Raw genomic sequence first — 23,222 nt, 5'->3', positions numbered from 1 at the left:
TATAAAGTTCTGAATTGAAATTAATGTGTATAAAGTTCTGAATTGCAATTCATGTGTATAAAGTTCTGAATTGCAATTCATGTGTATAAAGTTCAGAATTGCAATTCATGTGTATAAAGTTCTTAATTGAAATTCATGTGTATAAAGTTCTTAATTGAAATTAATGTGTATAAAGTTCTTAATTGAAATTAATGTGTATAATGTTCAAAATTGAAATTAATGTGTATTATGTTCAAAATTGTAATTCAAAGTTTCTGAAATTTAATTACAATTACCATAATTATAATTTAGAAAGTTCTGAATATTAATAATAATTAATATAATACTAATTCTTAAAATACTGAATTGTAGTTATTATTAATATAATACTAATCTTTAAAATTCTAAATTGCTATTATAATAAATATAATTCAAATTTTTCAAGTTCTGAATTATAATTATAATTTATAATAATCCAAATTCAAATTTATAAAGTTTTGAATTTTAGTTATAATGTATAATAATCCCAATTCAAATTTATAAAGTTCTGAATTATAGTTATAATTTATAATAATTATAATTCAAATATATATAGTTCTGAATTATAATTATAATTTATAATACTCCTAATTCTAATTCGCAAATTTCTCAATTATAATTCTAAATCATAAAATTTTTAATAAAGTTTTTTATAACTACAAAATATTGTGGATAACTTAGAAACTCAACAGTAACTTTCAAAATAGAACCGAAACAGATATTTCTAGCCACCGAAGGCTTTCTTTAATAATATAAATAAATTTCACGCCTGATAAAGTTCTAACATAAATAAAAGTTATTAATGGTTTTGGCGCGTGCTTTTCTGAAGAGCAGTACTGTTAAACTTGGAGTGTGTAAATGTTATCTAGAAGGCTTTCATAGAAGTTGCATGTCGCTGATCTCACAGTTTAGTATTTGCATATTTATATCAAAATATTTTTCGCGCACGTAAAGCTTCTAAAAGTGTTTAAATATAAACTGACATATATTTTTACATCTCCGTTTTTCTCGCGGGAAATTGGCAACTAGCAGTATAAAGAAAATAAAGTTGGTCGTGAAAAAGAAGCACGATTGCTTTAATAAGGTTTTCACGTCTTTTTTGGTAGATCTTCCGTACACTTTAACTCTTTTGAGTTTTACCTTAGCTCTTAGTAACAGCAAACGCTAGTGGTAGCATTATATCTGTATAGGAAGTTTCGGTTTGATTTTTTTCTGAAAACCATTTAATCTAGAAAACTGACTTTTTCAGTGTTTCTTTATTATTAAGGGAACTCTTTAATTTGTAAATTTCCAAAAAAAAAGGAAAATATTTAATTGTTTTTAAAAATTTATTTTTTAATATTATAGATATAAAGTTTGCTTTATAAAGTTGTAGAGCATACTCTGAAATTTAGAAATAAAGTTGGTTGTTATGAAGATATAATGTCATGAAAAAACCAAGTTGGTAGTACGTAAAATAACCTTTAAGAAGTTACGACAACAAAATGTTTGACAAGTATATTGGTATATATCGGTCTAGTTTTCTAGAAAATTATTTAAAGCAAGTGTCGGCTCTAGGTGAAGTAGCTCTTTTTTCAACAGATGTCGCTAGCGTCGACATCAAAACAAGATGCTGAAGCTTCATTTTCACCCAAAAGGCGGGACATAAAAGTATGCTTCGCGTTGATTGAGTCATTTGTATATTTGTCAATTACTCAATTGTTAACAATATATTTTACATGGGATATATAATTTAGGTTAAAGTTCACTAACAAGGAGACGACCCGAGGTGTTACACACCGATTTTGTTCAAACTCGGGGGATTGGTAGACCTTCATGTAACTTGAAAAATCCTAAAGGGAATTTATTCAATGGGCAACGGTTTTGCCATGGCAACGAAAAATGTTTTTGACAACATAAAATGGAAATTTTTCCTACTTAAGCTATATCGGTTTATTTTCACCCATTTGGTTCAAATTAATCAAAATGTAATCAATTTTGATTTTTTTCGTCAATTTTTAACAATTTTTTTATAATTTTGGTATTTTAAATTTTTTCAATTTTTTAAAATGTTGGAATCGGTCCAAATCCCATGTTATTTTCAATGGGAAATTTCCATTTTATGTTGTCAAAAACATTTTTCGTTGCCATGGCAAAACCGTTACCCAGTGTATTTAAAGCAAGGGTCGGCTCTAGGTGAAGTAGCTCTTTTTTCAAAACAAGATGCTGAAGCTACATTTTGGCCCAAAAGGCGGGACATAAAAGTATGCTTCGCGTTGAGTGGCTCGTTTGTAAATTGGTCAATAACTTCAATTATAGTAATGGTTTACAATATATTTTATATGGGATATATAATTTAGATTGAAGTTCACTAAGTAAAGTAAAAGTGGTCTAAATATAATACTCTATAATGGCTCTCTGACGACGTTATTGTTTCGCTATTTTGAATTTTAGCTTCCGTTCCCATTAATAGATGGCTCCACGCTCTCCACGAATGTCATTTTTTCCGAAGATTGGGATAGATTCATGGCCATCTCTAATAACAGGGGCCTTTTCATAATACAGGTGGCAATGATAGAGCCGACAGTTGCTTTAATGTACTATAAAATGCTAGAATTCGAAACTGTTTGTACAAAAATTGTGTTAAACTAATTAATATATTTTTTCGATTACTTCCAAATTTTTAATTTTTAATACAATTCTGAAAAAGTGAATTTCCATAAACCGAGCGCCATCTATAGACTTTAAAAATATTTCCAGAAAACGAGCTTTTATGCCAAAGCATCATCCTTGTTGGTATTTACACGATATTTCCGTTGTATTTCTGTATTTTTGGATTTAACGATATTTCCATTGTATTTCTGTACTTTTGGATTTCACGATATTTCTATTGTATTTCTGTATTTTTGGATTTCACGATATTTTCCGACGTTCCTTCCAATATATCCAAAATTTCTCAAATATTTCCGAAATTTCTAATATTTTTTAAATATATCAAAAATATTGTAAATATTTCTAAAACATTGTAAATATTTCTAAAACATTGTAAATATTTCTAAAACATTGTAAATATTTCTAAAACATTGTAAATATTTCTAAAACATTTAGGAATTAGGACAATTACTAATAACATTAACTATAATCTCATTAATTTTTTTCAATTTCGGATCAGTTTGAAAAAGAGGTTTTATAATAGTTATTTTATCTTTATTTGTACCACTTTCAGGTTGAAGTTGATTAAACCATACTTAATATCTAAAGTATCTCCCATCCGGATATGATACCAAAATTAGGTCAAAACCACTATTTGTTTGTGACGTATAATAATATCCTCCGAGAATTTCAACAGTTTCTATAATGCAGTCGCAAAAAAAAAAAGGTTTTATAACAGACCCTCTTAAGATTTGTAAATAGAAATAAACTGTTATTTTGTATTAAAAGCGAGAACACAGAAACGCAAAGGCTTAACGTTCGCCAACTATTTGAAGTCTTTTTTTCCCATTGGCGAAAGTTTTTGTAGATAGTAAATTGCGTTACGATAAATCAACAACTTTTCAGGAGGAAGTTAATCCATCAAATATAACAAATGGGCAAATATAAATACGAACGAAAAGTAGACGGGCCCAAAAAGCGAGGCCCCTCGCTGGTATCTTTTATACTCTAGGTGGCCCCCGTTTCGTTGTTCTTCTAGGTTTTACGGTATTTCGCGTTCAATCCAGCTGGGAGATTAGAGAATGCTGAAGAAATGAATCATCGCTGAAAAACGAATTATGGCTGGGGATTACGCGGGCTACTTGATAAAAAGTAACCAAAAGGAAAAACGGGGGACATAAAAGGCGGGGGAAGACAGAGCGGACCTTAAAGCGAGTTGATGCGAGTATACGTGCAGCCTGGTCCAAGGCTTAACGAAATGTTGCCTAAGATAGCGCGGAAACGATTTGAGATTGCAGTGGACGATGTAGCTTCGGAGAACGCGAAATAGGACGAAAAAAAGCAAATCTTTAGAAAGAAAAGAAAATCAAAGGGTATCTCTTCTTTCTCGCTGTTTTGCAACGGACGGAAAAAACTGCGGGAGGGGGTCGCCAACGAGGGGGCCGCGGGAGAAAGTCCTAAGTGAGCGCCACTGCACAAACGTTGGCGCTCTTCGCGAAGAGGTTTTTCCTTACAACGTCGTTGCTTTCACTTTTTCTCTGTCGTCCGCCGTAATTGAGGTCACCCGGGAAATCGAAACGAGAAGCTTTTAGGCGAGCGTGGGGCCGCTACTGGCCCCCGCAAGTTGATTTCCCCTCTTCGCCCCCTCCGTCTCGCCGAAGAAATTCAGCTCGCCCACCAAGACGCTTTTTGCCTGCTAACACTATAGCTCGATTTTCGGTCAAATAGAGACTACAATCGGAATCACTCTTTTCGTATCGCCATATTTCTTAGGAATCATGAGCGAATGTGGGAAGGCACCAAAAGATTCAGCTCGCTCGCTACAAAAACCCCCCATTCGTAATACGAGACTCAGCGCGCAATCAGCGCCATTGTGAAGGTGCCCAGTGAATAGAACGACGCTATAGAAACAATTACGATACTTCCAAGAAACGATGTAACTGATGGAGCCAATTAAGGAAAGTGCTATTTTCAATAGTACTTCGTATAATGAGGAAAATATATATACACGAGGAAATATCTGGGAAATATAACGACATTCTTGATCATGCGCTTTGAAAAAATTGCGTGTCGTCTCGAAGAATCGTAGCACGATATATTGTACAGAAAGGATCAAAGGAACCTTGATCGTTTGCGATTTGGTATAGTCGAGATACTTAGTTGCTTTCCCTTAAATAGCAAGAAATGTACGTTCCTTACCCCAAATGGTGACAAAGTTAGCTTTCTTTTCCACAATGGCGGCCAACTTCGCTCACTTAACCAAAATGGTGATCAATAAAGCTCATTTTCCCACAATGGCGGCCAACCTAGCTCCAATGCCTACTGTTGCGACAAATTTATCTTCTTTCTCCGTAATGACAACAATTTTAATCTTGTCCACATAATGACTACCAATTTTGATCCAATCTACACAATGGTAACAAACGTATCGAACGTAATAGTTAGAGCTCTCCTCTACAATAGCTACCAACGTTCTTTAAGTTGTACTCAAAAATAGCTTTTTAACTCAGTGGCAACAAACTTAACTCCATTCCTTAAAATGACCAACTTGCTTAGAATATCGACATACGTATATCCTTTCCTTAATATATCGACAAACTTATATCCTCTCCTTAATATATCGCCAAACTTATATCCTTTCCTAAGATTTTCGACTAATTTAGCTTATTTCCTTAGAATATCGACAAACTTATATCCTTTCCTTAATATATCTACAAACTTATATCCTTTCCTTAATATATCGACAAACTTATATCCTTTCCTAAGATGTTCAACTAATTTAGCTTATTTCCGTAAAATATCGACAAACTTATATCCTTTCCTTAATATATCGACAAACTTATATCCTTTCCTTAATATATCGACAAACTTATATCCTTTCCTTAATATATCGACAAACTTATATCCTTTCCTTAATATATCGACAAACTCATATCCTTTCCTTAATATATCGACAAACTTATATCCTTTCCTTAATATATCGACAAACGTATATCCTTTCCTAAGATGTTCAACTAATTTAGCTTATTCCCGTAAAATATCGACAAACTTATATCCTTTCCTAAGATTTTCGACTAATTTAGCTTATTTTCTTAGAATATCGACAAATTTATATGATTTCCTAAGATTTTCGATATATGTATATCCTTTGCTTAGATTTTCGATATATGTATATCCTTTGCTAAGATTTTCGATATATGTATATCCTTTGCTAAGATTATCGACAAACTTATATCATTTCCTATAAGATAATCGACAAATTGTGCACTTTTCATTAGAATATCGACAAACTCATCTCCCTTTCTCACAATTTCGAACAAGAATCAAACTTTCTGCACAAAATGGATGTTCAATATAAATTCACCTCATAATCTCTGAAAAATCAAATGGTCCACTTTTCTGAAGTTTTTTAAGCCATGGATTAATTAAAGCTAAAGAAAGTTCCACAATCTAAAGGATCAACGCCGCGCTTGGTGCTTTTCAACGCGTAACCTCCCTCTAAGACCTTTTTTATTGGTTGGTCGGATATCAGCTGGTATTACTCGTTCCAGTGGCGTCACCAGGATTTCAAAACTGGTGGCGCTTAAGCCATTAGCACTGGTCAGGGGCGTCCTATAGTGAGTGATATGGGGGAGGGGGGAAGCTCCCAAAAAGGTTTTTAAAGTTGAAATATTGAGGCCGACTATGAAAAATTAAATTTTTGATGCCCATTTTTAAGTTCGAAGAAACTTTTCGACAAGTGAATTGGAAAAATTGGGAATTTTAGGTGGCGCTTCTCGGAAATTTTAGGTGGCGCTTCAGAAATTTGACAGGTGGCTCAAGCGCCGCCTAAAACACCCTAGCGACGCCACTGACTCGTTCACCACATATATCCAGTTTACAACAAAATCACGCTAGGTGGACAGGACAACGGTTGTTTGTTTTTAAATCCGTTAAACATCCTCTAGAGTAATTAATCCACTCGGAAGCCAGCCACGTTCTACGAAATCTCCCTGCTGACTCTTAAAAGTTAAGGCTACCTTCGATAACAACAAAAATGCCTTTAGCTCAGGAAATGAAGGTAAATGAAAATTCCAACAGGATGCGAGACGATTTCTGTGTTTTGTTAGAAAGCTTATAGCTCTAGAAACGGAAATTCTTGCTCCCTGTAATTCACACAACCGTTGCATCCCAGCATTTATCAACACTAGTACAAATTACAGAAACGGAAAGGTCTGAAATGGAAGGAGGAGTGTGAACGCATCTAATTTGTCTAGCGTACACAAACACATTTTAATTAGAGGCAGTGTTCACTGCGATGTTATTCACTATTTAAGGAAAAATTCTCATTAAAAGGGAAATTCTGGAGATCCTCAAACAGTGATAATACCGTATTTGGGTACAAACATCAAGTTCGTATTCAGGAAAATGGAGAGTATGAGGGCACCACTATTCCATGTTCGCGTTGCAACTCCTAAGGAAAACATGATGCCAGCTAGGAGCAACAAATTAAACATTTACGACTATGAGCAACAAACACAGCACCCCACACAAGGAGGACGCAACCCGTCAAAAGTCGTGAATTTTCTTGCGTACAGTTCCCTCAGTTCAGTTTGAGTAGTTGCGATTAGAAGAGTTTCATTATAGTGCGACTGTTGAAGGAGCCAGCAGGTTTGAGTAGTGCCAATTCATCCCGACGTTAGGCTTAGATGTTTCAGACGCGAAATTTGAAAACGAGAGAGAGATTCTAAATAACGTACAGATAAATGAAGAGAAGGGTGATAGTCCCAGCTAGGAGCAACAAATACAGCACCCCACACAAGGAGGACGCAATCCGTCAAAAGTCGTGGATTTTCTTGCGTACAGTTTTCATTGGTTAGACGCTTTAGCGCCTGCTGCCGTCGGAAGGGGAAAATTTGGAAATGGTCTTCCCCTTTTCCGTAAAACGTTCAGCGAAAACGATCGTCCAATGAAATTTATACACAACACTGCGTTAGCGTGTTTAGAGGCTAGCTGCTTCCTCCTTGTGTTTGTTGCTCTTAGATGTCACGGACATTTAAGTACACACAATTAATTAATAAATAACATATTGGTTTACTCTATTTTTTTATGATTATTTGGTTTTATCTACACACGGAATTTTAGTACTTTTTTCAAATTAAAGTTTAAAGACAAAAAATTGGTTTTGGTTACTTGTGCATTAAGTTAAAAAATAAAACAATAGTTTTTTATTTTCCACAATATTAAAATCAGTTTTTACAAAGAATGATTTTAGTATTTCGGAAATAATGTAGCGATACACGAACACTTTAATTAAATTAAGTTTTAGGCAAAACGAATTTTTTGAGTTCCGTGGTTTCAGAAATAAAGTAGCGAAACGCGAACACTTTAATTAAATTAATTTTTAGACAAACCGAATTTTTTCAGTTACCTACCTGGTTTTTGAATTAAGGTAGCGAAACACGAACACTTTAAATAAATTAAGTTTTAGGACAAACGAATTTTTTGAGTTACGTGGTTTCAGAAATAAAGTAGCGAAACGCGAACACTTTAATTAAATTAATTTTTAGACAAATCGAATTTTTATAGTTACCTGGTTTCGGAAATAAGGTAGCGAAAAACAAACGATTTCTGATACGAAATTCAATTATGACAATAGTGCGTACGCCTGGTTGTGGAGTCCCGCGAATTGGCCAGAAATCTTACTTAAAATTAAAATTTCATAATCCAACAGAATACGTAGTTCAGAAATGATCAATACTAACTAAAAATATAATATTCGACCAAGTCGCTCTTTATTTAAAAAAAATTTAACTTTCAAGGCAAAAATCGCCAAAAAACCACTAAAATGGGAAAATGATTAACTTCTTGTGATACGATTCCAAAAATGTATGGTCACCGAGAGAAAAGTTGTTATTAATTGAGTTTTGGAAATAATATTATAATAGTTAGCGAAAAAGAACGTGCGAACGGTTTCTGTATTTTCAAAAATCGGAGAAACTTTGGGAAAAAACCCGGCGTGCGAACGGTTGCCGGACCTCACCCAGCAGGGTGATTTGACCTAGTTCCCCGTGCGAACTAGGTATAACGGGCTACCGAGGGCTTGCCATGCCTTTTCGATTGACATATCAGTGACCTTTCTAGATCTAATTGTTGAAGAGCTATTTGGAATACGGTAGCGGCAGCATCGGCTACACTGCACGTGGCCCTAAAAAATTTGTGTGTAAGGTTTCAACCTTTCTCTCGGTATGATCTTAATAATATCTTAATAATATAAGACACAAATTCTATGTTCAATTAATTATATTCTTGCCAACATACGGTTATTTACAGTACGTCGAATGCTAAAATCAAACTGTATATATTATTAAGGTTTTCCACACGCCAGGGAAAACAGGAAATCAGGGAATTTAAAAATGGGCTTTAAAAGTCAGGGAAAGATCAGGGAATTTTAAGAATTTGTAGAAATTTAGGGAAAAATCAGGGAATTTTAAGAATTTGTAGAAATTCAGGGAATTCAATTTTCTCTTGACACTTTTTGAAGGTAATTTTACTCTAGCTCTATGACATATTCTACAATTATCATTTATTTCCTTGAAAGTTTGTAAAAAAAATTCAAAATTGCCATAATCGTTTTACTGAAATATAAGTCTATTTAAATTTATTAACTGCTGATTAAAGTAAAATTTAAAAATTTTGGCCTTAAAATGTAAGGGAAAACAGGGAATTGTCAGGGAATTTGAATCTGAAAATTTGGTGGCAACCCTGTTATAATACTTTCACTCGCACGTGTTTGGGATAAATATGACGCACAGAGCGAGACCAACGTATATTGCGAATAAAATGTGAATGCACCAAGACCCTAGCAGCTCTGTTCTGGCGCTTAGCCTTAATGGAAACGTCAAACTAAATCGAAACGCATTCGAAGGAACGGTTCTCTCCCTGTTTCGGAAGGATGTAACTGATGACTTCTAAGCACGACAGAAATTACCCATTCTAATGGTATTCGTGTGAAACTCCGATAAATCTCCTTTTATTCAACAAAGATTTGTTAATTTTTTCTCCCAAAGATATAACTTTAAATATTTAACGCCTTTTTCAAAAAGGAAAAAGTCAGGTATTTTATTTTATAAAATATATACTGACACCTGCAGCTCACGCCGCTGGTGGTTGGTCATGTTGTTCCTTTCGCTTTGTAACTTCATTATCACCAGAAGTTTATAGGTGTTCACCGCATAACGGTGTAAAATTTAACGCGCTAATTTATTTTACTAACCATGTAAAATGTTAAAATTACAAAGTAAAATAATATGCAATAATTAAAATATCATTTTCCGGATTTAATAGTTTTAAAAAATCGCTTTATAACGAATATGTTCTTCCTAAAGGCAGTTTAAGTTGAGTTGAATGCTTCTGTAAATATGACGAATTACACTTAAAGGCATTTTGAAAAATCAAATGGAGTTGAATACTTCGGTAAATATGACGAATTACACTTAAAGGCATTTTGAAAAATCAAATGGAGTTGAATGCTTCTGTAAATATGACGAAATACACTTAAAGGCATTTTGAAAAATCAATTGGAGTTGAATACTTCTGTAAATATGACGAATTACACTTAAAGGCATTTTGAAAAATAAAATGGAGTTGAATGCTTCTGTAAATATGACGAATTACACTTAAAGGCATTTTGGAAAATCAAATGGAGTTGAATGCTTCTGTAAATATGACGAATTACACTTAAAGGCATTTTGGAAAATCAAATGGAGTTGAATACTTCTGTAAATATGACGAATTACACTTAAAGGCATTTTGAAAAATAAAATGGAGTTGAATGCTTCTGTAAATATGACGAATTACACTTAAAGGCATTTTGAAAAATAAAATGGAGTTGAATGCTTCTGTAAATATGACGAATTACACTTAAAGGCATTTTGAAAAATCAAATGGAGTTGAATGCTTCTGTAAATATGACGAAATACACTTAAAGGCATTTTGAAAAATCAAATGGAGTTGAATGCTTCTGTAAATATGACGAAATACACTTAAAGGCATTTTGAAAAATCAAATGGAGTTGAATACTTCTGTAAATATGACGAATTACACTTAAAGGCATTTTGAAAAATCAAATGGAGTTGAATGCTTCTGTAAATATGACGAAATACACTTAAAGGCATTTTGAAAAATCAAATGGAGTTGAATACTTCTGTAAATATGACGAATTACACTTAAAGGCATTTTGAAAAATCAAATGGAGTTGAATACTTCTGTAAATTTGACGAATTACCCTTAAAGGCATTTTGAAAAATCAAATGGAGTTGAATGCTTCTGTAAATATGACGAATTACACTCAAAGGCATTTTGAAAAATCAAATGGAGTTGAATGCTTCTGTAAATATGACGAATTACACTTAAAGGCATTTTGAAAAATCAAATGGAGTTGAATACTTCTGTAAATATGACGAATTACACTTAAAGTCATTTTGAAAAATCAAATGGAGTTGAATACTTCTGTAAATATGACCAACTACACCTAAAAGCGAAAATCAGCGGTACGTGGATATTCACAGGTTAGGGAGATTTATTTTACAAATCGCAAGAAGCAAAACGAAAACGCACATTTTGAGAAAAAAACGTTTTTAATGTAATGTCTATAAGAATTGCAATTTTGAAAAATATAGTAAAATGAAGGTTAAAGTAACATTAAAAATAAGTAATTCGTTAGAAAATACTATTTTAGGTTAGGTTCCCTAAAGTTAATAGAAATGTGAAAAACGTCTACTAAAAGCCTTACGACTTGTTTTGAATGTAGCTATAGCGCTAATCACTCATATCTTCTGATAATCCTGGCGGCACAGGGTGAAAACCCGGAACCATTGCTGCGTTGAGTTTGCAAGTTTACCCCTTCCCAAAAAATCTTGTAGAGGTTAGCGGTTATAGTAAGTGTAGGGAGCTGTTGGCTCGTGTGGTAAGAAGGGCTTGCCACCACCCTCCTAAGCGTTGTAACCCGACAACGTTTTAAGCTTGCTTTTTGAAATGTATGGCTCTATAATTCATATCATAAGTTTATTGATTCTTAATTTAAAATATCTATAACTCTATAAGTTGATTGTATTATCTCTGAAAAGTTTTATTAATTTTTTTGATAAATGATATGCTTTGACTTTTCATTGTCCTTACATTAATAATAAAATAATACCACAATTCGAATTGTAATTTTAACCAGCACCTCCAATATACTAAAATGAATTAAAACAAACGACTGATACTACATGGTTCATAAGATATTTATTTCAATTTAATATAATTTTCCTCCAAATCAGAAAATTAATAAAAAATAAAATTATGTTAATTTTTCAATCAAATATAGCCTAATTTTAGGTTTTAATAGCTTAATGGATTGGTGGTGGGAGATAATTAAAGTCTTCTGCTTGATTCTCAAATATTTTTATAGTTGATTTAAGGGGGAAGAATACAGTAAAAGCCTCTTTTCCGTTCAAGCTGAACGTTTCTGTTTTACCAATTACCCAATTGAATTATTTTTTTCTTATTAGGCTGAACCTTCCTCTAGTGCTTAAAATAATTTTGATACTTCTAATATTAATAGTTAACGAGATATAAGGTCCTAACTAAAGGGTAGTTTGGGTGCTAACCCAACTTGTTTAGCTCCGGGGGTCCGAATTAAAACGTAATAACTTAATTACTTTTAAATTTAAAATTGTCAAAATTATTTTAGTCACTTAAAATACTAAATTTAAGGAGTTCAGCTTGAAATAGTGGAAAGTAGACTATGGCCACTGTAGTCTTCCCCCTTAATTCAGACATATTTTTTATAGTTGATTTGATTCCCAAATATTTTTATAGTTGACTTAATTCCCAAATATTTTAATAGTAGATTTGATTCTCAAATATTTTTATTGTTGATTTAATTCCCAAATATTTTTATAGTTGATTTAATTCTTAATATTTTTATAGTTGATTTAATTCCCAAATATTTTTATAGTTGATTTAATTCCCAAATATTTTTATAGTTGATTTAATTCCCAAATATTTCTATAGTTGATTTAATTCCCAAATATTTTTATAGTTTATTTGATTCCCAAATATTTTTATAGTTGATTTAATTCCCAAATATTTTTATAGTTGATTTAATTCCCAAATATTTTTATAGTTGATTTAATTCCCAAATATTTCTATAGTTGATTTAATTCCCAAATATTTTTATAGTTTATTTGATTCCCAAATATTTTTATAGTTGATTTAATTCCCAAATATTTTTATAGTTGATTTAATTCCCAAATTTTTTTATAGTTGATTTAATTTGATCTTTCATTAATAGTAAAATTGTAGTTCAATTATAAGTTGCATTGATAGTTAGCCTCCTTCCGTGAAACCTATTCGTTATTCTTATCTCAAATCGGACTTAAATAAGATCGAGTAAGGCAAACCCTGCTAAAAATGGCGCTTCATAATTTTATGAATAAAATAAGAAGCCGGATAAAAAATAATGGCGTTTGCATCGTATCATTTATTCGGTGGCGGCGTGAACTCAGCGGACTTAAATCGTCGGGGTTATCGAATTAAATAAATAAGAAGAAAAAAAAGGCAAGAATATACAGACATTGCTTATCGCGCGGCCGTTACTACTGTTTGTCAAGATCATTATGTCTTCGTAATGAGCTCTTCCAAATTATCTCACGCGCATTCGGTTTAATTAAGGAGATGGAATCGAGACCAGTCGAGTGGGATGACGGGGCTACCGCCGACATAACCCCTTAGCCAAATTACCCTTCTATTCGAATCGTCAACGAAATATCCGCGTCGCATTAAGGGCGCTTTATTTAATAACCTTATAGCTTGCGTTTCGAGATATTTTTAGCGAGGATTTTCATCTCCGGGAAATTAATTTCGGTTACGCGACTCCACAAATTTTCCTTCGCTATTTTTAACTTTTTTTCAGGAGCTTCGTCCATCAGAGGGGCGGGGCTTATAAAACGCTAAGCCTTCTTGAATTGAAATTAATGAGGTCTTAGGTTTAGGCTTCCGTAAATCTGGCTATAGCTCTTTGCCTTCGTAATGGATTGCGTATTCCAGAAAACCTTCGAAATGGGAAATTCTAATAGATAAATAAAACCCGCGTGTTGATATGTATTTATTCAAATTGAGATAGGCACTAAGAAAAACTTCAAACCAGTCAAATTCCAATCAATTTGGTATCTTTATCCTACAAGTTATTTTTATAAAGTAACGTGGCCTTATTGTTTTAATGTTGCTCTTACCATAAGTAACATAACACCCCTAATTAAGTATGACATCTGGAGATAAAAATTTAATACATCCTTTCTTTCACAGTGAAGTTATTTTTTTTTTAAATAGTGTCACTAGGTAGCGGCGAATTGAACTATCCTAACCCAACTTCCGTTAACATGTTATGGAGTAGTATCGCTCTGTAGCTTTGGGCTATGGCCACCATTTTGAGGTCAGTTTTTTATCTATAGGAAAAAGCATGGGTGACGTCGACATACCTCTCGTCGATATTACTCTATTTCAAGAATTTGGCGCTCGATTTTGAATATCGCCATTTTTAAGCTTAATGCGTATTTAGCCACTCTATAGTCATGCAACAGACGAAATTTTATGGAGTACTTTATGATTGCTGAATTTGAACTCTGACTCCTTTTGGATGACCTATAGAAAAATTCAAATTACAAAGAGAGTTAAACTTCCGGGTTATAGAGTTGCTAGTCGTTTTAGTAATTTATCTTTGGTGAAGAAAGTATGTAGTAAGAAAAAATGCAAGTGTCATACTTAGGTGTATTATGTTACTTATGCTCTCACGTTAGTCTTTTCCTTAAGCAAGTCTACAGTCGTCAGAGGAATATAGCTTTTTCCAGCGCGCGCGCACAAATCGCTCGTGTGAAGAATATATTAATAAAGCTGTGTCTTGTGACGTAAGAGCAACATTTTAACAAGTTGGGCAAGAACACTTTTTATTTTATAAGATCAACTATGTACTGAAAATTTTAGATTTCTAAGGATACTTTCAAAATATTTTATTAGCTATTGTGTTTATAACTCTAAGTAAATGAGCTGACTATAATACCAATGGTGTATACATTTTTGAGAATACCTTTTTTTATGGGTATACACTACTAAATATGTAAAAAACAACTATTGCGTAAGTAAAATACTAAAAATTAATAAACATTCAGAGTGCCCTATATGTGAGCAGTCCATTGCAACTTATAGTTAACTTATTCACCCATTATTGCATGGCGGTCGCCAATGTTAAGATATTTTTATATCAAATGTCAAAATTTAGGCCAGAGATTCCAACAGTAGACCGGTTTCGCCCTTTTGGGGCTCATCAGTACTGTTGGAATCTCTGGCCTAAATTTTGACATTTGATATAAAAATATCTTAACGTTGAAATTCAACGGCCGCCCGAGCGTAAAAGATGTCTGCTGAATAGCGACCGCCATGCAATCATTGGTGAAGAATTTCATTATAAATTGCAATGAACTGCAGATTTCCGAGGGTAGCCAGAGTTTCTACACAGTACTGATGAGCCCCTAAAGGGCGAAACTGGTCTACTGTTGGGGACTCTCTGGTCTCAATTTTGACATTTGATATACTCAAAATTAAATTTACAAAATAAATTTAATCGTTAAAATTTTTTTAAGTTGGAAATATTATAATTAATAGTTTTTAAATTTAAATATGGTAAAATGTTATTGTCGATATTGATTATTTCTATTAAGGAAACATTTAATGTATCATGATTTTCAAATTATACAGTGAAAAAAAGAAGAAACCATTATATTAAAAGTTGGGTTTTGGTTTATTTTTTAAATTATAAAATAATGATATACCTTATTTACACCTTAATACTTGGGGCTCGGCGTTTGGATAGTAAATTTTCCATTAATTTCTTGTATATCCGTATCGGAAAATTATCCGAATAAAAACGTATTTAAAAATTCTTTAATATATGTAATAATATATGTATTTAATCGTAGAGCAGTCGTGAATAATATCCAGAAATAAACAGTTAACCGAATTTTTAATGATTAATTGAAATTTTGCCGGTTAAGTTATCCGTTTCCCCGAGCTCTATTACTACTATAAATATTAATATAATAATTATAATAATTGGTGTTTCTTAAAACCCCAGTAGATGTGTTAAAGGTGATTAAATCCTTTCACTCCCATTTGAGAGCTTATGGCAACATTTTAATACCTTTTTCACTCTTTAAAGGGGGGTTTAGCACCATTTATGGTGGGGTGGCGGAGTGGTTAGCACTTTCACCTCGCAGCAAGAGGAGCCGGGTTCGATCCCAGCTTGTGGCACTGGGTGAAAACTCGGACCAAATCCTTCCGCATTGAGTTTGCAAGTTCTCTCCCCACTGGTTTAAGGGGTTTTCCCCCGAGCTCTTCAGTTTCACCTTTCTATAGCAAACTTGTCGAGGTTAACCGTAATTGTTAGTGTAGGGAGCTGTTTTGTCTCGCGTGGCATGAAGGGCTTGCCACCACCCTCTTGAACCCGGCCACCTGAATTAATGCCTTCAAAAGTCGCTTGATGATTTAGGCCTAAGGTGGTGCCTTTGGTATTAGCCTAACTGATTATTATGTTACACCAATAAAAGACCCTTCAACACCTTTTTTTAAAGAGTGTTATTGTCATTAACATTAAAATTATTCCGATGGTCAGGGGGTGAAAATTCCATTCTTCTATCTTGTGAACACTCACTTCCCTTACGTCATCTACTACCTTGCTTAATGCTGGGGAGTCACAGAAGATGAAATAGACAACGCTTTGGCGTAGGAGAAGTGACTCTTCAACTAATAGGAGGTAGGGAAATTTCACCGACTGTTTAAAGAGGGTTTTTTACCGAGTTCTTTGGTTTCCCCTTGAATAATAACTTGTAGAGGTTGGCACAACTCTCCGACCACCTGAATTAATGATATTAAAAGTCGCTAGAAGACTTCGGTCTAGGATGGTGCCTTAGATATTAGCTTTGCTGTTTATTATTAATTACACTCTTCCTGTTTTAATTAAATTTTACGTACATAGCAATTCGTGTTATTTAAATATTTAGGTAAATTAAATATTGAAAAATATATTTTTCCCTAAGTTCATTTCGTTATTTGAAAAGGATTCTTGATGAGAAGGGTAAATTAAAAATAAATGAAATCCAATATTCGAGATTTGTCTTTTAAAAGATAATAAAAAGAACAAAAACAAATTAATTTTTAAATTCTTTTATAATATTTGTAAATTAAATTTAGCTTTAATTTGCTTAAATTATGAAAAATTGAAATGGGGTGCTATAATATTAATTAATTAACTTTTTGATATTTATTAATGTCCTGAGTTTCTTTTAACGTTTTCAGTTGCATTAAGAAAATTTAATTATAAGTGAGATTACTGACCAATTCGCGGGACCCCACAACCGGCGTGTGCACTATTTTCATATTAGAATTTCATGCCATTTGATATAGGCGCCATCTAACCTTATTTCCAAAACCAGGTAACTCGAAAAATTCGGTTTGTTTAAAAATTAAATTATTTAAAGTGTTCGGTTTGTTTAAAAATGTATTTAATATAAGGTATTCGTTTTTCTCTACCATATTTCCAAAACCAGGTAACTCGAAAAAGTTTCCTCTTTGGTATGTTAAGTTAACGTACAAGATGATTGGAAATTTGTTCAAATTTAAATTTAATATTTAAATATAATTAATAAAAACCGGGGGAATGTGTGTACTTAAATGTCCGTGACATCTTGTTCTAATTTCACAGATTTGTTAGTTTTCTTTTATTGTAGATACGCATCGGCCAATAAAAACCAAAACTTTAAATATTAATTTGAAAAAAGGTACTAAAATTCCGTGTGTAGATCAAACAAAATAATCATTAAAAATAAACTAAACCAATATGTTACTTATAAAATAATAACAAAAAAAACCACAAATTAGTTTTTTTTTAACTAAAATCCCCGTGGTTATAGTTTAAAACCCCAACAAAATTTTAACCACCGTTTAAACCTTGGCTCTAACCTTAATGGCGCAAGATGATTAGTTTTTATACGGTTAACAAAAACCCAGCCAAAATCTTTTTGTCGTAAGGTTATTAGGCTACAGGAAGTGTAATCTTACGCGAAACAGTGTTTAGACGTGTTTGTATTTCGAAATGGACTGATTAAAGGTTATTTTTAGACCTTTTCGGGTCGTGTCCCATAAAGTCTGAGTTCTCCATCTGGAATAACTCCATTTTGTGGATACCGTCTGAAGGAAACGAGAGACACAGAGAGGAACATACGTGGTACGTACCTATAGTCGTAATCACCGTAAGTGAATAAAGAAAAGCTCCGGAAAAAGACCACTGGCTGCTGCCTTGGTCTTTGCCGTCGTAACCTTCCTTCACGGCTGCGATGAGTTTCTTCTGAAAGTCTTGTATTTCTTTCCCGACCGTGGTCGTCCAGTTGTCTTTGTACAAAACATTAAACTCGACCGTAATATCCCAAAGCCGATGCACCGTTTTCTCGCGCATAGCGATAACTTGCGAAGCCTTTTCGACTTCGTAAGGGGACTCCAGGGCCCTAAAAGCGAAAGCACCCATAATGCTGTAGCCCACGACGAGGCCGCATAAGCCCACGTGCGAAAACATGAACGCTGTAAATTTCCGGCAGCAAGAACGGCATTTACTGGGCGGGTCTCTCTCCAGGCAGCCGTTCTTCTGGTTGTTGCAGTAGCTGCCACCGCCGCCGCCGCCGCCGCCGCTCTGGAGCTGGTGCCGAGTGGATCTCTTCTTTTCCAAAGGCATCTTGGCCGAATCATAGGACTCGAGAGACTCTCACGTTCACTGATTTGGACCGTTCCCAGATACCATTACCTGCAATCAAAACAACTACTTATTAGTTATTGACGACGTGATTTTAATAGGCCTTTGTATTAAAGGAACGTGCTGTGGTCGTTTTAAGGCTGTTTTCACTTTTTCTTTAAAGACTAGCGCTCGGCGTTCGGATAGGAAATTTTCCGTTCATTTCTTTTATATCCATATCCAAAAATTATCCGAATAAAAAACTTATTTGTTGCATATTAAATCGTATAATAGTCGGGAATAATATCCATATATCGAATTTCTTATGATTAATTTAAATTTTGACTGTAAATTTAGACGTTTCTTCAAGCTCTATTAAAGGCTGGTTTGGTTTTCAATTTAAATTTTAAGACTGGTTTACACTATTTATTTAAAGGTTGGTTTTAACTATTTATTTTAAGACTGGTTTACACTATTTATTTAAAGGTTGGTTTTAGCTATTTATTTAAAGGTTGGTTTTAACTATTTATTTAAGGTTGGTTTTAACTATTTATTTAAAGGTTGGTTTTAACTATTTATTTAAAGGTTGGTTTTAACTATTTATTTAAAGGTTGGTTTTAACTATTTATTTAAAGGTTGGTTTTAACTATTTATTTAAAGGTTGGTTTTAACTATTTATTTAAGGTTGGTTTTAACTATTTATTTAAAGGTTGGTTTTAACTATTTATTTAAAGGTTGGTTTTAACTATTTATTTAAAGGTTGGTTTTAACTATTTATTTAAAGGTTGGTTCTAACTATTTATTTAAGGTTGGTTTTAACTATTTATTTAAAGGTTGGTTTTAACTATTTATTTAAAGGTTGGTTTTAACTATTTATTTAAAGGTTTGTTTACACTATTTATTTAAAGGTTGGTTTTAACTATTTATTTAAAGGTTGGTTTTAACTATTTATTTAAAGGTTGGTTTTAACTATTTATTTAAAGGTTGGTTTTAACTATTTATTTTAAGACTGGTTTACACTATTTATTTAAAGGTTGGTTTTAACTATTTATTTAAAGGTTGGTTTTAACTATTTATTTAAAGGTTGGTTTTAACTATTTATTTAAAGGTTGGTTTTAACTATTTATTTAAAGGTTGGTTTTAACTATTTATTTAAAGGTTGGTTTTAACTATTTATTTAAAGGTTGGTTTTAACTATTTATTTAAGGTTGGTTTTAACTATTTATTTAAAGGTTGGTTTTAACTATTTATTTAAAGGTTGGTTTTAACTATTTATTTAAAGGTTTGTTTACACTATTTATTTAAAGGTTGGTTTTAACTATTTATTTAAAGGTTGGTTTTAACTATTTATTTAAAGGTTGGTTTTAACTATTTATTTAAAGGTTGGTTTTAACTATTTATTTTAAGACTGGTTTACACTATTTATTTAAAGGTTGGTTTTAACTATTTATTTAAAGGTTGGTTTTAACTATTTATTTAAAGGTTGGTTTTAACTATTTATTTAAAGGTTGGTTTTAACTATTTATTTAAAGGTTGGTTTTAACTATTTATTTAAAGGTTGGTTTTAACTATTTATTTAAAGGTTGGTTTTAACTATTTATTTAAAGATTGGTTTTAACTATTTATTTAAAGGTTGGTTTTAACTATTTATTTAAAGGTTGGTTTTAACTATTTATTTAAAGGTTGGTTTTAACTATTTATTTAAAGATTGGTTTTAACTATTTATTTAAAGGTTGGTTTTAACTATTTATTTAAAGGTTGGTTTTAACTATTTATTTAAAGGTTTGTTTACACTATTTATTTAAAGGTTGGTTTTAACTATTTATTTAAAGGTTGGTTTTAACTATTTATTTAAAGGTTGGTTTTAACTATTTATTTAAAGGTTGGTTTTAACTATTTATTTTAAGACTGGTTTACACTATTTATTTAAAGGTTGGTTTTAACTATTTATTTAAAGGTTGGTTTTAACTATTTATTTAAAGGTTGGTTTTAACTATTTATTTAAAGGTTGGTTTTAACTATTTATTTAAAGGTTGGTTTTAACTATTTATTTAAAGGTTGGTTTTAACTATTTATTTAAAGGTTGGTTTTAACTATTTATTTAAAGGTTGGTTTTAACTATTTATTTAAAGATTGGTTTTAACTATTTATTTAAAGGTTGGTTTTAACTATTTATTTAAAGGTTGGTTTTAACTATTTATTTAAAGGTTGGTTTTAACTATTTATTTAAAGATTGGTTTTAACTATTTATTTAAAGATTGGTTTTAACTATTTATTTAAAGATTTGTTTTAACTATTTATTTAAAGGTTGGTTTTAACTATTTATTTTAAGGTTGCTTTCACTAATTCTTTTGAGGCTCATTCTCATTTAAGCAAATACGGCACGACGGCGAGCGTTGACGACAAAAATCCTACTGTTGAAGGGTGTAAATGAGTGTAAAAATAGTTTTAAGCCCCACTTTGGCACTTTAAGGAGTCAAAATCGTGTTCAAAGGTGGCCATAAGCTATGAAATGTTAGTGAAAAGGTATAAACACCTCTAACACCTTCTGTGGGTTTTAGAAATACCTATTTTAGTAGTATTAACATGAATATATCTAGCTATGAATATACAATAGCAATAGCCTCTCTAACCTCCCGCTAAAATTTGGGTTGGGCTTATCCAGTCACGTGATCAATAACGTCTGCTCCGACCGAGTGAGGAGCATGCCGTCTTTTCCTTCAGTCTCCTGATTGGCTGAATACGCGTCACTGGTCTCGAAAGTTGCCACCCAAATCAAATCGACATGATAGAAGGGCTATATCGTAGGGTTGGATATTCATAGCTAGATATATTCATGGTATTAAGGTGTTAAAAAGGTATATCATTATTTGATCATTTCAAAAAGAAACCAAAATCCAACTTTTAATATAATGGTTTCTACCTTTTTTCACTGTATTAAGTTGAAAATCATGATACAATAAATATGTTAACTCAATAAAAATAATCAATATTGGCATTACTATTTAATTTGATTAACTAGTACTAGGGTATTTATATATTTTCAAATTAAAATAATTTCCACGGTTAAATTCCTGATTTGTTTAAAAAAAATTTAGTAATTCATGCTCAAGGTTTTTAGAACAAAAATTTATTTTATTTAAAATGGATAAAAATTAATCATATTAAAAAGGTGTTTCCATATTTATCAACATTTATTTCGAAATTTTAAATGTTTTTTCTTGAAAACTAATATGTGAAATTTAATCATTTAAAGGGTGCTTATTTATAACTTAAAAGATCTTAATTTATAACCTTAGGGGTGTAATTTCGTAATTAAAAGGGTGTATTTTAAGCCAATTATTGGTGTAATTTAATTTCCTGAAAATGGATTTTTAGCACAATTTAAGTAAATTTTAAAAGATTTTATCATTTAATTTAAGTAGATTAATATTCACGTAAAGGGTGTAACGGTGCCCCTTTACGAATGTATTTGTATCTTCAAAGAGGTGATATTGAAAAGTGTAAGCAATAACCTTTTTTAAGAGTGGATCTTAAAGCAAGTGGCGGCTTGACGTGAAGTAGCTCTTTTTTGAATAGATGTCGCTGACGTCGAAATCAAAAAGGCGATACTTATAGGTACCCCATTGAGAAAAAGAAATGATACTAGAACCACTGCGCTATCCGGTAAAGCTAGAAATCTGCCATGAGAGTGGAATCGCTACTTATCCACGCAGGAGTGCGCCATCTATTTTTATTCTTTGCAAAATAAATATTATTATTATTATTATTATTATTACTATTAAAACAAAATTAAAAATGATAATTTTTTAAATAGATGGCGTGCTCCCACAAAGAATACTGGCGATTCCACTTGCATGGCAACCGTCTTACTCGTACCACAGTTTAATCGCACTTCTAGTCTCATTTATATTTCTATGGGTACCCCTCGCGTTGATTGGATCGTTTTTAAATGATTCAATAACCTTAATTCCAGCAATTATAAACAATATTTTTACATGGGATATATAATTTAGGTTAAAGTCCACTATATAGAGTATAAGCTGTCTATTTATAATACTCTACAATGGCTCTCTGACGACGCTACCAATGGCTATTTTGAATTTTAGCTTCCGTTCCCATTAATAGATGGCACAACGCTCTTCAGTAAAGTGGCGTTTTTCGAAGAATCGGTTGGATTCATGGCCATCTGTAATAACAGCGGAATTTTCATAAAACAGGTGGAAATGATAGAGCCGACAGTTGTTTTAAGCGTAATATATTTAGTTTGCGTCAATGCTCGAGTACTTAAAGGTTAAAAAGAGCTTATAAACTTTGTGAAATATCATTGGAGGCAAGGCTTAATCTTAACTCGTCGAGTTTAGTGCACAGAAACTGTTAGGCCCTCCCATTTTGGTCGGTATCAACGGGATCAACCTATTTCGCCATATATATATATATATATATATATATATATATATATATATATGTATAAATAATTTCCTGATAGTAATAATTATTCAACGCGGGAAAATTAATGTATAGTTAAGGAACGTTAAATTCTTAATTAATAGAGTTAAGGTAAGTTAAATAAGATACGAGGTCTTCCAATTGCGTGCAACATTCACCCTAAAATCATTATCATAGACTAGCTTTTAATCCTTGATAATCTATTGTTGAACACTATAACTCAATATATTGATTAGTAAACCGAGGTGGGTTTACTAATTGTGAACTTGGCTAAATGGGTCAATGAGTTATAGCTCTTGAGTGGGACGCCATTCTGCATTAAATT

At 32.2% G+C, this 23,222-nt stretch overlaps 1 protein-coding gene across 1 annotated transcript in view; it reads right to left on the bottom strand.

Annotated features, from left to right (window-relative positions):
* LOC149960330 (TWiK family of potassium channels protein 7-like) overlaps positions 1 to 23,222 on the bottom strand; it is a 50,350-nt gene that overhangs the window by 12,512 nt on the left and 14,616 nt on the right. Inside the window, exon 2 of the mRNA XM_090165236.1 lies at positions 17,959 to 18,520. Within this exon, the coding sequence (XP_090021362.1) occupies positions 17,959 to 18,451 (493 nt within the window). The 5' untranslated portion in view covers positions 18,452 to 18,520. The remainder of the gene's footprint in view (positions 1 to 17,958; positions 18,521 to 23,222) is intronic.

This window comes from Leiobunum rupestre, chromosome 2 (genome assembly GCF_980474605.1).
Source record: "Leiobunum rupestre chromosome 2, qqLeiRupe1.1.hap1, whole genome shotgun sequence".
NCBI classification, from domain to species: domain Eukaryota; kingdom Metazoa; phylum Arthropoda; class Arachnida; order Opiliones; family Sclerosomatidae; genus Leiobunum; species Leiobunum rupestre.
This window is presented reverse-complemented; position numbering and strand designations above follow the sequence as displayed.